General features: G+C 40.0%; 1 protein-coding gene across 2 annotated transcripts in view; it reads right to left on the bottom strand.

Moving 5' to 3' along the window:
- The window catches only part of Fam135b (family with sequence similarity 135, member B), a 270,508-nt gene that overhangs the window by 94,937 nt on the left and 157,788 nt on the right, over positions 1–17,783 (bottom strand). For both annotated transcript variants that reach the window (NM_001427631.1, XM_087557413.1), the window contains 2 exon segments: positions 830–900; positions 7,251–7,390. In NM_001427631.1, coding sequence (NP_001414560.1) covers positions 830–900; positions 7,251–7,390 — 211 coding nt within the window.

Raw genomic sequence — 17,783 nt, forward strand, 5'->3', positions numbered from 1 at the left:
CTCTCTCTCTATCTCTGTGTGTGTATGTGTGTGTATGTTGAGAACATCTAGATAAAGAAGGCCTAGTTTTAAAAAAAAAAGTCTAAAATTGAGAGAAGAGCTTAAAGGTTTTTGTGTCATATGTTTTAATATGTTGGGGAAATATTGTTTATTTAATTCCTAAAAGAATAAAAGAAGACTAAGAAGCAAATAGTGCATCCCAGGGTAGAGGGTAGAGGTCAGCTCAGGGTAGACAGCAGAAGTCACAGAACAAACTTGAACAATGCAGTTATAAAAAGGAGGAGAACTGCCCCTGCTTATTTTCTCTGCAAGTTTTACATAAATAGATTTTTGGTTCTCAGAGAGTGGAAGAACAATAACAGATGTTCAGTGTGAACACATGGTACCACAGTAAAAATGATTTGAAAGGGATTTTGATCGTCTAGACTTGCAGAGACATTGCTCTAAATGTTCCCACATAGGAAAAAAGTGTGCTTCTAGTAGAAGACACCTATTAATAAGGCAAGAAGTTGGCAGTTTTCCATGTGCAGAACCTGAACAACATGGCTCCAAGTGGGTGAGATCTTCCAGGCTCTCGCAGACAAGGTGGAATGGCTAATCTTGGCTGTCGACTTGACAGCATCAAGAACCAGCTAATACCCAAGCTGTCAGGCACACCTGTGAGGGCTTTTCTTGATCAGTTTACTTGAAGCGGGAAGACGGGGACAACACAGATTACCAGAAACTGGTTATCGTAGAGAAACTATGAGGGTTCTGTCTTTGAGGAAGCCCCATGTGTGAGTTAGTGGTGGGAGAAAGAACACAGGCCAAGGATGTTCATGACACTCACTGCTGCTCACTGTCCGTATAGTGCAGGTCCACCTTGAGCTGAAACTCGACCTCGCTCAGTGCATCTTCTACCTGAAAGAGAAAGACCAAGCAGTTCAGCAGTCAACTAGTAATCTGGTTGGGACGTTTAACTGACTGTTTCGTTAAGCAGAAAAACAGAATCGTGGTATAAAGTGCCACAGATGTGTAGTGAGACTCTTTCTGTGTACCATGTGGAATTCTGGATAAGCAGGGAACTTAGGAATATTAGATGGAAAATGGAAGGAGTAGATTTATACAGACACCCTGGTAAAAGTATATTTTCAACAATTATTAAACAAGCGTCCTTATAAGACTCAATCTTCATTGTCTGGTTGAAATACAGACTCACCTAAGAAGTAAGCCTCTAGGGATATTTACAAGGGTTTATTTAACCTCTGGTGTGTAAATGAAAGATCGTCCTGGTTAGATAAATTGAATTGGAAAGACCCGTCACGAGTGTGAGATGGTACTTTCCCTGGACAAGTATCCTGAACTACATAAAAGAGAGAGGCAGGCTGAGCATTTGCATGTACTGATTGCTCCCTGATTCCTGTTTGTGGGTACAAAGTACCCAGCTGCTTCAAGTTCCTGTGACCTTAATTTCCCTGCTGTGGTGGGCTATGCTTGAACTGTGAGCTGGATAAATCCTTGTTTTTGTCAGCTTATTTTTATCACTGAAACTGAAAAGGGGGAATTAACATAGTCTTTCTCGCAAGCATTTTAAGTCTCATTTTTGTATGGATTTGACATGGATTCCAGGCTTGAGTAAGAGACTAAATAGCTTCTGCTAGGGGAAGAATGATGGAGTAACCTGTCAGCAGAACGAGACTTGTGCAGTAATGCATGACATTACCACGTACACTCAAATTTCCCCACTCATGGCTGGGAGCACCATCCACATGTTGTGGGGAGGAAGCTGCCATTCAGTCTGTTTAAGTAATTTCCAAGGTGACTCAAGCTCCTTCAACTTTATGAACTCTTTCCCTCAATTTTAGTTTTATCCATGTGTTTATTTTTACATTAAAAAGGGGAGAAGAGATAATTCTTCCCATATGTGACCCCCAAATACTGTTCTCAGGTCTTTTATATGCTATACACCAGTCTTCATGATCTGTACTCTGTGGATTTCCTTGGTATTGGTGCTGCCTCGTGCCATAGGGCTTAGGTTCCTGTCTTCCTTCTGCCTGGCTGAAGCCTGCCTCTGCAACTCACAGTGAGTTACTTCCTTTCTGTCTTCACATTCAGCACTTCTGAGTACAATAGCTTGTTTTCAGCTCATAAATTGGAAACCCGAGAGCTAAATCCGTGAGCCAGGCACATTTTTTTTTTTATTAACTTGAGTATTTCTTATATACATTTCGAGTGTTATTCCCTTTCCCGGTTTCCGGGCAAACATCCCCCTCCCCCCTCCCCTTCCTTATGGGTGTTCCCCTCCCAACCCTCCCCCCATTGCCGCCCTCCCCCCATAGACTAGTTCACTGGGGGTTCAGTCTTAGCAGGACCCAGAGCTTCCCCTTCCACTGGTGCTCTTACTAGGATATTCATTGCTACCTATGGGGTCAGAGTCCAGGGTCAGTCCATGTATAGTCTTTAGGTAGTGGCTTAGTCCCTGGAAGCTCTGGTTGCTTGGCATTGTTGTACTTTTGGGGTCTCGAGTCCCTTCAAGCTCTTCCAGTTCTTTCTCTGATTCCTTCAATAGGGGACCTATTCTCAGTTCAGTGGTTTGCTGCTGGCATTCGCCTCTATATTTGCTGTATTCTGGCTGTGTCTCTCAGGAGCGATCTACATCCGGCTCCTGTCGGTCTGCACTTCTTTGCTTCATCCATCTTGTCTAATTGGGTGGCTGTATATGTATGGGCCACATGTGGGGCAGGCTCTGAATGGGTGTTCGTTCAGTCTCTGTTTTAATCTTTGCCTCTCCCTTCCCTGCCAAGGGTATTCTTTTTCCTCATTTAAAGAAGGAGTGAAGCATTCGAGCCAGGCACATTTTGTTTAGTCCCCAAGGTATTTTAAAAAATGTTTTGAACAAGTTGCAAATGTTGAAAATTCAGGTAATTCACATTCACAGGAGGAAAAAAAATCTTTGGATCTGGCAAGGTAGGGCTGACATTTGTTAGCTCTGTTTGGATCAGGCAAATCCTTCAAATACCATGGGTTTACACACTATGGTGCTTCTCTACTTGAGGCAAAGCACCCTGACTATTTTCTTGCCATATGTCTCCCCTAATCTCCTCATCATTAAGGAATACATTAGTTCTTATTCATTGTACACTCCAACTTCCAGGAATAGTGTCCTGCTACAGAGACTATGTGTATTCATCTTTGAAGAATAAAACTGTTCTCCTACATTTGCATATTTTGATTTTTCTTTCTTTACAAGAATACCCTCATCCCATAGGAACAGACATCACCCATCCAAAGGTTTCTTTGTAAATGTCTTGTTGGATACGCATAATTCAAGCAGATACATACAAGTAGAATTTATCTTTAGGCCTTTGTGGTTTAAAAAATTGTTATTTTAAAAAATTATTTAAAAACTAACATTTTACCGAATCCAGGGGCTATAAATAACTTGTTTATTTTGCATAACCACAAATCCTGCTTCATACACAACCAAAGGGACTCAAGCTCTCACCACAGGTTCCCTGGATATAAGATGAGAAAAGTAAATCCCCTAAACGCCTTCTGAGCAAGCACTGAGTATTGAGAACTTCCTGTGAATACTAGATTTTACAGGCTGCAATTCTGTGAGGCCTGAGACTAGACCGAGCCTGATTATGACTTTCATTTGTTTCCCCATAAGCCTTACATGCAAGATAACTACACATACATGTTTATAGAAGCCCATATATTACAAAGGCAAGATACCTACATATGTATGTTTATCACAGTGACTTATTCCCCCCACCCCAAGATCCACTGTAGCCTGCAAGCTGAGGGGGCAGCTTCTAAAGTCAGAATGCACGCGAACAAATCCTGAATCTATTTATTGAATCTCTGTTGGTTCTTTTCTTTCATAACATGGGAGTGAAATAATTCCACTTACTCTACAGAATTATACTCAGTGAACTAAATAAGAAAGTTATTTAGTATACAAAAAGGATTGGTCAGTTTCAAATAATACAATTTGTTATGGTTGTTGTTATTTCTACTTTACTACTGAGCTTGAAATTCAGAGGATAGGTTCTCCCAATGCATCTTCATGGTGGTCAGGAATGCTCTTTGGAAACTTCTTGTTTAAACCATGGCATTGTCACATCTCTAGTGGTGTGATGGAGACAAGTCACAGCTCTAAGTCTCTGAATGCTCATCTATCACATGCAGGTGAGAAAGCTCCTCATTACATTGCAGTGACTCAATGAAAAATTACATTCAGAAAAAAATCCCAATGGAATTCCTCTAACAAATATGAGACGCTCTTGGTGATAAGATCTTTTGGACAGCCCTTATAGTTTGTATCACTGTCTAAAAGGAGCTTGACTTCCCTCAACTACCTCGGGCTATCACTGGTATCTTCGGGAGTATGACACACCCTAACAGTCCATTTCTGCTGACTGTTATATACATGGAGTGCTCCATCTCCCAGGTATAACTGAACTCAGCTCTCTAGGCTACCTTTGCCTGTCATGTGGATCAGCTTTTGGCTTCCTCCATTTCTCAGATGTTGATATCTTTGTCTTGAGACTCATCGATAGAGCCAACAGAAGACACTGCCTTCATGCCCTTGGTCTCATTTATAATACTTGTACCTTGGTCAATCTCATCCCTTTCCTTTGGATTAAATCTCCAAGGTTGTTGCCTCTATAACAAGGTAAATAGGCTACGTTCAGTGAGATGACTATGGTTGCCCACAGCATATCCTGACCTTTCTTTTTGATGTTCACATCTGTGGCTTTCCTGTGCCAGTTGATAAAATTTTTGAAACCCAGTCCCTGTCACCCTAATTTGCCATTGACTCATCTATTATTTTCCAGTGTACTGTTGTTCCAGGTCCTAAAGCTTTCAAGTGTTTTCTGTGGGAAGACCACCAAAGCTTTCTTGCTCCAAATCAACTTAGCCCCTACCCTCCTAGTCTCTGAAGCACTCACTAGATTGACAATGAGCTTGGGAACTAGCATTTTGCAAAGCATTACCTAGCTTCTGTCCTATGAGTGTACAAAGGAATCTTCCTATAGAGATTTCCTATACCTATGAAACAGTGGTGCTGAACCTTTGTAATCCTGTGAGCCTTTAACACACAGTTCTTCGTACTGTGGTGACCTCCAACACTATAATTGTTTTTGTTACTACTTTAAAATTGTAATTTTGCTACTGCCATGAATCATAATGTAATTACCTGTGTTTTCTGATGGTCTTTGGCCTGTGAATGGGTCATTTAACCTCTAAAGGGTTACAACCCATATAAGAACTCTGCATATAATTTTGTTCATAATCCCTTTTTGTTATAATCGTTCCCTCTCCTTCTTCATAGGGTTAAGTATCTTCTTGTTTAATCTATACATCTTCATTGACTTGACTGCTGAGAATATAGTTCTCATAGTTCTCCACATGTGAACTATCATTAGACAATGGAGATGCTATGCATATTTTTCTGGTAGATTTACCCTGACAATGGCTTTGTCTCTGTTTCTGAGTCTGTTCTTTTCTCTGGCTCATTCTACCAATCCTCTGTCTTCTTATTTTGTAATTTTCCCTAAAGCTTGTACATCATTACAACATATATGATTAAAATACTCTAGGGCTTTCACAGACCCTGTAAAATGTCCCATCAGATTCTTTGGCTTCTAGTTAATTCTCTTTATATTCCATACTTCGTTTTGGTTCTCATCCATGACCTCACTAGAGAGACTGGATCTTATTTTCTACAGTGTGCTCATTGGATAAATACCCATTAGTCAAATGAGTATTGTCCAGCATATTGCTGAATGCAGCTGACAGTACATTTTCTGGCCACTGGCTATACTTTATGGCAACCCTTTAGTTTCCATAAATCAATAGATACATATTTGAAAGGAACTAATATGTTCATATTTCATCTCCAATGCAGTATTTCAGACTTGTCCTGTTCACTTGAGTCACTACTGCTCGAGCGATAGTGATTGGCTGAAACACTTCTTGATACCATATAGATTATTCTTAAGACAGTAAATATTAGTTTATAGAGAAAAGCAAGCTTGCATGCAGAAGAAAACATTATATCCTGAGAAACATGCTCTCTATTCAGTGTCAGTCTGCTATAACTCACAAGGTTGAAGCTGCAGGGTTTTAAACTGTTAAGGATAGGAGCCGACTATGATGCAACTGAGATGGAATGATGCTTAGATAATGCATGGGTGAATCTCATAGGTAAAGACCAGCATCGAAGCACCAGGCATACGCTCCTTTTTGCTACTTTCTCTCCAGCATATAGTACAGACATTGTGAGTATTCAGAAATCCTTCTCTGGAGAGCTATGTGAGTTAATTTGCAGCAGTTTTTGCTGTCAATGAGGTAAGCCAGGCCTGACCTCATTACATAGATCATAAAAGATGTGTCCAGGAAGACAAGGGTTGGAATACAGGCACAGTTTTCAGGTTAGGTGTCTGCTACATAGCAGGGGCAGGGAAGGCAATGTTAGCCAGAGTGTTCTTAGTTTACTTAAAGTACTGTCCTTTCTAGCATAAATTCTTTCATTGTAGAATAATCAGCCGGGATGTGGCCACAAAGATCCAAGTTGTTAACCCAGGGAATAAGAACAATAAATTCTAGAGGCCTAAAGGGGAACATTTTAGTCAAGCTCCTATCAAAAAGAACAATGTACCAAGCTTGGGGCTTCTTTCCTCCTCTCTGGTCTGTCCTTTCTCTTTGTCTGATGGACTATCCTACTTATTTCTGAAAGGAAGCTCCTCTGTGAGTGATTGCCAGCCCCAGAACTTGAGCATCCCCAAGTTCTTTCTGTATATATGGGGCCCTTGATTTTTCAACCAGCAATGGGCAGTCTTGCTAAACAAGACATAATACTTCTAATTTGCCTGCTAACTGAGCTATCAGTCCTTGAAGACAGGAGGGCTTGTCGCCTTCTTCTACTTCTGTTTTTTATCCAATGACCTAACCCAGAGCTTGAAAAGAGCAGGTAATCAAAGACATCTTTTGAGGAATTCCTGGGCACCATGCTTGAGCAGAGGTACATAGGAACAAGAGAGAAGTGACTTCATGCAACTGAGGCTTTATGGAGTGAGTGGGCATGTGAATGAGAAGAAGAAAACAAATACATCAGAAGTAGGTGAATATCTGAACCATAAATTCTTACCATATTTCAGAATCAATCTGTAGCCTCTCCTTCACTCTTGTGGAATCCAGCATGAGAGGGAAAGGTTTAATCAAGAAAGACAATCTCTTGTGGCTGGCAGATCAAGACTTACCCTCTCACCATCTAAGAGCAAATGAACCCGGAAGAGCATGGCATCATTTATGGACACTTCTTCATTTCTGTATAAGATCTGGAAGATACGACTGTGCACAACACTCTCATGGACACAGGCTGAATGCAGGCTGCTGCTCTCTGCAAAACAGGAAATCAATAGGAAGCCACGAACTCCAGAAACATGCTGAAACTACAATACCATCAGGTGTCTTTCTGGTGTTGAGAACACTTAATTCTAAAACTTAAGATCACAAAGGGGTGATAGCCCATCACTGGAGTAAACTATCTCACCAAAGAGCCTTGATCAGTGCCTTATAAGCCACATGACTCTGGTAAAGTCACTCTTGCTGTAAGCAGTATACCTTTCTGGAAGTTAGTACCTTCACAATCTCTCACCTGATCACATGAATCCATTCACCTCCATCCAGGAAACAAGAAATATGGTTTATGAAGTAGAGAAGGTGCCCTGTCTACGAAGACTCCCTAGTGTTTACAGAGCCCACCCTCTATTCCCCCCCACACACAAATGCTGCCATAGTCTTTGTGATCTGAGGAATGTTCTGTTGAGAAATTTAGGCAAATATTACATTCTAATCATACTTCTTTATCAAGCACATGAATGGAACACATTATGTTGGAGCTTCAGTGTGTTCTGTTTTCTATTTCATAATCAATAAAAAATTTTAATGTTAATTCAAATAAACAGCAAAACTAATCTGCATCCATTGCCCAGGGCCATCATGTGCATAAAATAGGTACATGCCTATGCTTACCATATATATTTCAGAGGGTAAAAGCATGTAATAAGTTAAGATTAATAATGTTAATATTTATGCAAGGCAGTGATTACTTATTTGTAATAGCATACATCTATAAAGCTATAAAGCAATCTTAACAGCTTCCAAAGAACTTTAAATGTGCCTTTTCTAATCTCCAAGAAAAATTCTTATAAGTATGCTACAAAATTAGAAGCTACTGCCTCCTTATTTTCTTATTGGGAATTGAAGGCTCATATTTATACCAAATTCATTGGGTCAAATATAAACTTCAAGTGATATTACTTGAAGATAGCTGTGGGAAATGATAAGGTTGTAAATGGCCCGGCAGAAATGATGATATCCTAAAGAGGCAGTTGTGGCTCTCAATCTGGCTATACAACTATTGGAACAATGGGCCAGAAGAACTGGGAAGTTTCTTGATAATAGCATGCTGGGAGAAGGAAAGAGCTCCAGTCAGCCTGGAGAATCTGTCTCCCTAAAAGATAGCACATCGAGTTCTTACAACTTCTCAGACCATTTAAGAAGGTAAGACTGAAACCCAGATAATGATGGACCCATGGTGCATAGGACCACACCTCAAAGGATTGTTAGATAAAGTGCATAGGAACATAGTTCTCACCCCCTACTTAAATGTCCATCTCACTTCAGGACTTCAAGATAGACTGAAGGTCTCTTTGCTTATCATTATTCTTTTTTCTGGTGTGGACACATTGAATACTTTTCTTTATTCTTTCTCCTTTTAATTGGCTTATTAAGAATGGGAAGGTGGCTGACCTAACACAAGGCAGAGATTGTGAACCTTAACTTCCAAGTTCTGTAGCAAGGCCGCAAAGGGTACACCCTTGTGAACGAGATACTTTTACTTCTAGAAAGAGCCCAAAGAATGAACCACTCATTTCTTCTACAGAGTGACAGAACAGAGAACTTTTAAATCTATCAGTTTAGAGTCCTGAAAGTCCAGCCATTCAGATATCTTGGTTTCAGACACCCATTCTCCAAAGTTGTGAGAAATATATGTCTGTAACATTAGTTTTTTACAACTACCTTTGTTAAAACATTCACTATGGAAAGGCACCATGTAGGATTGTCTTCATATCTGTCTACCGAACAGAAAATGAAGCTCCAGGTAAATGATGAAATTTACTACATTCCTGGTAAAATGTTAGTACTCTACAAAGCACAAAAATGGAATAGCATTATGGGAGATTAAATGTGAGCAGTTACCCATAGGCTTTTAAACTGTAATCTCAGTTGGCAGCACTGTTTAAGCAGGTTTAGGAAGCCCTGGTGGAGGAAATGTTACTGGAGTCAGGCCTTTAAAGTAAAGACCCTTACCTACATTCATTTTTCTACTCTATCTGTTTTGAAGTTGCAGTTGAGGATGTGAGATCTCTGATTTTTGCTCTACCTACCATGACTAATACTTGCTGTCACTGCCCCCGACCCCTACCCTACCTAACCCTCTGGGACTGTAAGCCAAAATAAATTTATTCTTCTATGTGTTCTAAATTCCACTGTTAAATTCAAGTTAAACTAGAATTTAAATAGAATCTCCTCTGTGTATAGATTCCTCTGTTTTTATTTCCTGAATATTCCTTACCTCTTTCCACTTTCCTTCCCCTGTCAGAGCCTGGCTGATAAGTCAAACCAACAACTTGAAAGCTGGATGGATGGAGTAACTACCTTGAAGGTCAGAGCAGCATGCGCCATCTTCTGCCAGGGGGGACAGCTGGCAAAAAACCACAGCCTGTTTCTTTTCTAGGGAAGCGACATCATCTGTTATCACAGCAGCTTTTCCTATGAAATATTGCCATAACCACACTGATCAAGGGGGAGTGCTGTTGATATAAAGAAGACCAAACAGATCAGGATCCTATGACCTGTAACATCCAGGGGCTGGTGAGTATACACTGATGGCATTTTGGCTATGTTGAGAATTGGCTTTCTAGATAGTTTCAGTTGAATTCAGTGTCATTACATAGGTCTTTAAGGACAAATGTCTCCTGACTTAGATCAGATTGGCAAACGAGGGTATAGGATACCATTTGTCATCACTGAAAATCCCAAAGTCCCAGAACACCTTCTTCATCCCAAGACAGGCATTTAGCAGATTTCTGTTTCCATCGTCACCCAACAAGGGATTATATGCTCATTTGTAAGGGAAGGTACACCAGTCATGACATCTTCCTTGGAAGTGAACACCATTGCGACTGTACCTATGCAGCCCTATCGGGATTCTCCTCCAGTGATGATAGTCCATGTGTGGATACCCCAACCTTTTTTGTTCTTCGTATAATAATGAAGGGAAAACAATTCTCTTCTTGGCAAAAATATTTCCTAAAATATTTTACCCTGGATCCTCTGCTCTTTTGGGGTATGTTTCCCTATAAGACTGGGGGATCCATTCACATCATCTATGCATCTTCTTACTCTCATGACCAGACACACAGAACATGGGAAGGGTAAAGTATATAGTCTGTATCATTCAGAGACCTAAACCACAATGGCCTGATTTGGTGACAAAGGTCTATAATCCCAGCTACACAGGAGGCAGAATCAGGATAATTGTATACCTGCCTGAGCTACAGAACAAGTTCAAGTCCAGTTTCGGTAACTTGGTTAATATTCATCTCAAAGCAAAAATTCAAAAAGAACTAGAGAACTATCTGAATTATAGAAAAGTTATGTGGACTACATAAAAGATGAAGCCATGATACCACCAGATAAAAAAGAAAATTAATGCACATGTTGCAGATTTGTCCTCTATTCTCATTTTGGATGTATTTATGAATACTGAAATCTCCTCATACAACAGATCTACTCTAAGAACACTGTAAGAGGACATATACTTGAGTCTTCCCAAATACTTCTCTCCTTCTCCATGTCAGAGATTAGCACCAGGTATGAGATGCATAAGGGCTTTAATTAATGAAAGGACAGGTTCAAAGACATACGTGAAGAAGAAAAAGGAGGAGTAGAAGAGGAGGAAGAGGAAAAAGACAATGACAATGATATTTGGGGAAAGAAGGTGGCATGTACCAAAGTGAACAGGGCAGAGAAATGCCTTCATTCGGCTCAAAGAGCAAGAGAACAAGTTTTATGACTTGATCTTTCTAGTTCCCCCTATTATGAATGAAATGAATACTTATCATACCTATAGACCTTTGAATGTTTAAAATTCTGATGATGGTCCTATCTGCTGAGACAGTCTTCATACACATCAGACACACACAATCTTGGTGGGAGGAGCTCAGTGACCATGGATGACAAGCTGGAGCTGCCACTCATCTAACAGACTCCAATGACAAAAGGACACTCACTAATCATTTACTCCTGACCTTGGCTCTGCTTGAACATAGGACTTCTGCAAGCAATTAGGTTGTGAGAAATGATCAAAAAGTCAAAGATACTCACCAGATCCCCAGGCTGGAATCCAGCTAAGTGGGCACTGTGATGTGCACTAAATAGAATACCAAGACTCCACCTCTGAACTTTGATTTCAACCCATATTCTGTGAGAGAGTGCTGCTTTCCCCCATTAGAAAACACGGCTTTGGAAAAATCATCAGCTGAGTGTGGAAGTCCCTCCAGGATTTCAGAAGAAGAAAGACTGCTCAGAACAGGGTCTTAGTCATTACAAAACCCACGCCTACTAATTTTCTGGATGTTTAGACTCGGGCAGGTAACTGAATCTGAGCTCAAATAACACAAAAAAACTGTCCTTCCTAGTTTCCAGGAAATGATGGACACGGAATAAAGGTTTCAACTGTAAAATTCTCAAAACTCTGATTTCCAAGTAGGAGCAGGGTTAGCACGATGATGACTGTAGGCTGTTCGTTTTCAGCTTGTTCCAAGAAAGATGGAAAGATGAAACCAGATGATTACTTTTTTCCGCCAAACCTTTCAAGGAAGACACAAAGCAAAACCACATTGATAAGTAAATTCAAAATGTGATTCACAAGCTGCTGACTGCTGGGATTGGAGCACATTCTGTAAATGGTACAGGCGTCCACTTGATAACTGAACTAGCAACAACATGGTGGAAAAGAAGGAACTCATGAGGATCACAGAGGGCGTTGTTCTTGTTCTTGTTTTATTTTTGGTGGTGGTCTTTTTTTTTGGTCTTATTTGTTCAGTTTCTTTGTTAGTTTGGAGTTTGGTTTTGGGTTTGTTTTTGTTTGTGTTTTTTTTTTTTCATTCTCTGTCTGTGAAATTTATAGAAACATTAGGAAGAGCAAATGTTCCTATCCAAATGATATCCAGATATGGTGTTGAGCAGGGAGGGACTATTTGTTCCCAGAGTACAAGGAAGCGAAGAAAGTAAAGACCAACATGAGAAACCCTCAATACTCTGTGGCCCAGGCCCTCTTGGGTAGAAGGCTGTTATGACTGCACTAGGATCTGTCTCCATGTGATAGAAAGTGTGCACTGTGTAGAGCCCCAACTGAATATATAAGGGTGTTAGGTATGTTTTATGGTATAATTATATATTACCACAGATTGGGAGGTTTAGAATGCACAGGAAATTGTTGACTCAGCGTTCATGGCACATGGTACTGTGTACCCTTTTGTAATGGTAGCTATCATTCCCACAAAGTAGAGCCTTAGCTCTGCTGTCTTTTAATGTCCCAGGGTACAACACTGTTATGATAACCAAAGTTTGTTGTCAGTTTCAGAGATGATAAATATTCAGAGCACAGTGATATCTAAAGAGCATAAAGCAGGGACTCCAGAGATCTAAATAGCTGTTTGGACCAGCAAGGAGCTCACCTAGGTCATGAGCATCCTCATGAGCTCTAACGTTACTCACTCCTATAGATTTGGTTACCAACCCAATGTATAGAAATGAGAAGCTAATCAGATCCAGCATATGGAGAGTGGCTACTTTAACTCTGTAAACTCAGGGCTTTCTGGCCAATGTGGGATGGGGGAAAAGTATTTCTGATAACAAGGAATTTATAACATGCAGTTATCTGGAATACTGAAACCATGTAGTTCTATGAGTTATTGCAGTTAGGGAAGCATACCTCATTAGTGACATATCAATAATAGATTGCCAATTTACTATACTTCTGTGGCTATACTTTGTGACATATGCTTTATTACACCTCAATGACATTGACCATTTTTTGTTGTTTGCTATTTGAAGTACTCCACTGTGGATGTGATGCTGACTATTTTACAACTATGGGTATGGGTATAAGTTAATGCCTCTCATACATACCCAGATTAATATATTTTATGACTTTTAATAAACTAGATCCATTCATGCATAGACTTTATTTATTACATAGACTTTATTTATTACTGACCCAAACACATCAGGTCTAAGCAGAACACTGGGATTTCATATAGGGTTCCTGTGCTGTATGTCGGATTTACACTACTTACTGTCTGTGAGTGAGATCTTTGATTCAACTCAGTGAATAATTTCCCATTAAAGAATGCACCATTTTCTATGATGCTGCATTATTTGCAACATTTCATGAAGCATAATTGAAAACTGTTAATAAAAGTGACATTTTATGTACACAAAATTGAGTTGGAAAACAGGCATTTTTAATAACTATATGGTTACAAAACTACTACTACAATATGTTATAAAGAGAAGACAATTTTATTTTTCCCCACAAAGTCTGTTTTCCTTCCTCTTTCTTTGTTTTATGATAGCTTGTTTTAAGGTACATGGTATACAATATGTTCTCAGCAAGTTTTTTTATTAATTTATAATTTGACACTTTTTGGATAGTAACTTATGGTAACATTAAACCCTCTCCTTTCCTCCTTCCATTGCTCCACTGCTGTCGCTGTCTTCTTTCTCCGCACCAAGTGCCCATCCACTTTCATGTCCTCTTTTCTTTTCTTTTCTTTTCTTTTCTTCTCTTTTCTTTTCTTTCCTTTCCTTTCCTTTCCTTTTCTTTTCTTTCCTTCCTTCCTTACTTCCTTCCTTCCTTTCTTTCTTTCTTTCTTTCTCTCTTTGCTTTGTGACAAACAGGGTTTAAACAGGGTCACTTCTATATGAAATCCCAGTGTTCTGCTTAGACCTGATGTGTTTGGGTCAGTAATAAAGTCTATGTAATAAATAAAGTCTATGCATGAATGGATCTAGTTTATTAAAAGTCATAAAATATGTTAATCTGGGTATGTATGAGAGGCATTAACTTATACCCATACTTTACCATACTTTAGACATGGATGTGAAGTATGAATGCCCATGGCACATGAGTGACTCATCACTGAAGATGATGTCTTCAATTAGCTCAATGTGGTAGGTAGGGGCAGTCTGGATGCCCTCCCTATTTATGACTGAATATTCAGAGGTTCTAAAATACAGCTAGGAGCTAGCTTCAGATTGGTCATCCAAGGTCTAATGTTTTACATGCTCTGTATGCATCCCTTCTGTATCACATTGATTTTGGTGGTTTGAATAGGAATGGACTCCACAGCCACATGTGTTTGAATGCTCAACTCATATGGAGTAGCACTGTTAGGATGTGGGACCTTGTTGGAGTAGGTGTGGCCATGTTATAACAAGTCTGTCACTGTGGGGACAGGCGTTGAGAGATCTCCTATACTCAAGCTAAGCCCAGTGTGGCACAGTCTCCTTTTACTTCCTGTGGATCAAAATATAGAACTCTTGGCTCCTTCTCCAGCACCATATCTCCCTACCTGCTGCCATGTTTCTTGCTATCACAATATGACATAAACATCTGAAACTGTAAACGAGCCCCAATTAAATGTTTTTCTTTTTAAGAAGTGTCATGGTAATGACTCTTCACAGCAACAAAACCCTAACCAAGACATTGATTATATGAGCTTTCATTTTATTCATAAGGAAATTTATGAACATGTAGCTTATTTTATGTTCAATGTCAAATGTTAATAGCAGGGTGGCTCAATTGTGTTGTGGTGGTTGTTGTTTCATGTTCCTATTTCTTAACATGTTTACTTGATCTTTCACAATTCAGCTACATAACCATATTGGCAAAGGGCTAGACCCTTTTCTCTTATTGCTGAGAATATAATGGAAAGGGATGATCTCTAATACTGTGCACATTGATTCCTAATTGCTTTCTCTCACATTTCACTTCTGGTGATCTTTCACATCTATTCTGTTTCATCAAAAATTCTAGAATAGTACGAGAGTAGGCTTTGGTTATCAGAGCCACACAACTCTACATATTCTCAGTCAATAACCCCATTAGTCATTAATGAACACAAGGCAGAAGGAGGACAAATTGACAAAGTCTTCCCAAACTACTGCCATGGTTCTAATGTTGAGAGTTTCTCACTCCTAATTTACTCTGCAAGGGAACGTCAATTTGGAAAGCAGGTTCTATATTCTGGCACAAATTCATTCTTACAAGAGGGCAACTAAACCCAAGAGCTGAATTAAGACACGGTTTAAACATCTGGCAATAAGCAAGAGCTCTTGCTAAAATTTGCTAGGGAGTTTCTCCCATCAACATTGAGTGGGTTTAATTATGTAATTATAAGCCACAATGACCTGCCTATTAGATTGAGCCGAGTCAGTCCAGCACTTGATAACACTTTATTGGTCAATAATATGCACTGCTCTGTATTCACAAAGGAAAAAGGCTAGCATGAAGCCTGGAGTACACTCTAGTCCTTCAACAGCCCACAAGCTGGGCTTCCTCCAAATTTGTTCCCATTTCTAAGCAGTCTCAAGTATTTCAATTTGCATTTCAGCAACAGAGTCCAGTGAATAGTCTTATACCTTTTTTTAAAGCACAGATTTGAGTTGAAAAGTGTAGGTTTGCCCTTGGCATTGGTATCTATATAGTGTTTACATGTGCATTAAACCTCTTCCACTCTGGGCCTCAGTTTTTCTTAGCTGTGAACCGTGACCAGGAGAGGGGAGAGTACCACCAGCTCAGGACGGGTCTCTGAAAGTGCTTGTGTAGGGTATAACATATGATGGATGGCCAAAATTGTTGAATAGACATGCTATTTGATGAAATTAGCAACTAGTGTGTTATAATGTGGTCAACTACAGGATTTTACCAATAGAGCTATCATGGGAGAATGGGGGTAGTCTGGTAGAGAGCTTAGGTATTTTGTTGGTTTATTTGTTCATTGTTTATACTGAAAAGAAAGGAGACGGAATGCACAGTGGGCTATGCTCAGATGGAGCACAGAAAAGCTCTCTAGTAACACTTGGAGGAAGGACTCTAGGGAAAAATTCTTTAAATCTTTTATCTTTAGTTCCTTTACAGGCACAGACAGCACTGGGGATATTTCAGCTCTGCACAGCAGTGAGTGTTCTCTTCTACCACAATAGACACAGACAAACACATGTACATACTATCTCATTCTGGAACAGAAAGCATTTAAGTGCATGTTGTTTCCCTCCTTCCATTCAGGCCCCCTTGGCTTCTTCAACAGCCCTTACCTCAGTGTGCCAGGCAACAGTTCCTTGATCCATTTATTTCTACTTTACTTTACCATACTCTCTTCTCTGGGGAATCTGAGTTGGCTCCAAGAGTTAATATATATTTTATTTATGAGATAAGAATTGTAGCCCCACCTCTTTCTGAACAGGGATGATGCTTTATGTGCTTGACCTTTATGTCAAAGATAGACACTGTGTCCAAGGCAGACCCTCCCATTGTGTTTTACCACATCTATGGAAGTGAGCTACATGCCAAATGGAGAATAGAGCTTGGTGATGCAATCTCTCTTTCCAGCTAAGTTAGCATGCTGACCTGCACTCTGCATGTTTCTTTGAAACAATACAATAGGTATGAAATATGTCTAAAACCACAGCATGGGACTCTCCGAGGATGGAATTATTATAGTTCTAACTTCTAAATCTTAATACATACATATACATATATACACTCACATGCACATGTATATACAAAGGCATGCACATACACACACACACACACACACACACACAGAGAGAGAGAGAGAGAGGGAGAGAGAGAGAGAGAGAGAGAGAGAGAGAGAGAGAGAGAGAGAGAGAGAGGCACATTTCTGTTAATAATAAGTCATCAGGAAACTCAGCAATTGTGAAACAAAGAGCCCGCTTATGTGATTTGGGCCTTCCTGGACCATCTGTCACAGCCATATGCTTCCCAAGGAGAACTAAGTTTAGCTGCAATTGCAGCTAATCAAACATTTGTAAGTGCTGCAGTGTCCCTGCCTGAACATGACTGTTGTAAGGAGCACAGTGTTGCTCTGTAGCTCATGGTGACTTTGGCCTAGGTCACAGAATCCAACAAAGAATCATGGTTTATTACACAAATAGCTGGGTTTCCCACAGTTACTACTGAGCAAGCAGTATCATGTGACTACCAGTACCCCAAAGGTTTCCTGTAGTGGCTTAGCATAGTCCAGCCCAACCCAAGCCTTGGATGAGCTGTCACATCATTGTATTCTTCTGGCCTCTCCTGCAGTGCCTCGTTTTTCCTCAATTCCCCCTCCCACCTTGAGAAATAGTGCACATACCCAGCTCTGTTGTGTAGTACAGAATAAAAATAGATGGTCAAGAGATACGGCATTCCATATAGTACCGTGCATCATAATGCATGCCAGGCATGTCCCACTAGGCATAATTCTTTATGAGTTCTGGGAAACCTGAAGGCCCAGGAGAGGGGGAGGGGGTCGATTTGGCTATAGTAGAGACAGATACCGAAAGTGATAGACATCAATTATTACAATGGCCCCTACCTGCTGCCATTGCTGAACATTCCCCCTTGATAAAAAATAAGAAAGGTATTCCCAAAC

This window comes from Rattus norvegicus, chromosome 7 (assembly GCF_021556685.1).
Source record: "Rattus norvegicus strain SHRSP/BbbUtx chromosome 7, alternate assembly SHRSP_T2T, whole genome shotgun sequence".
In the NCBI taxonomy this organism is placed as follows: Eukaryota; Metazoa; Chordata; class Mammalia; order Rodentia; family Muridae; genus Rattus; species Rattus norvegicus.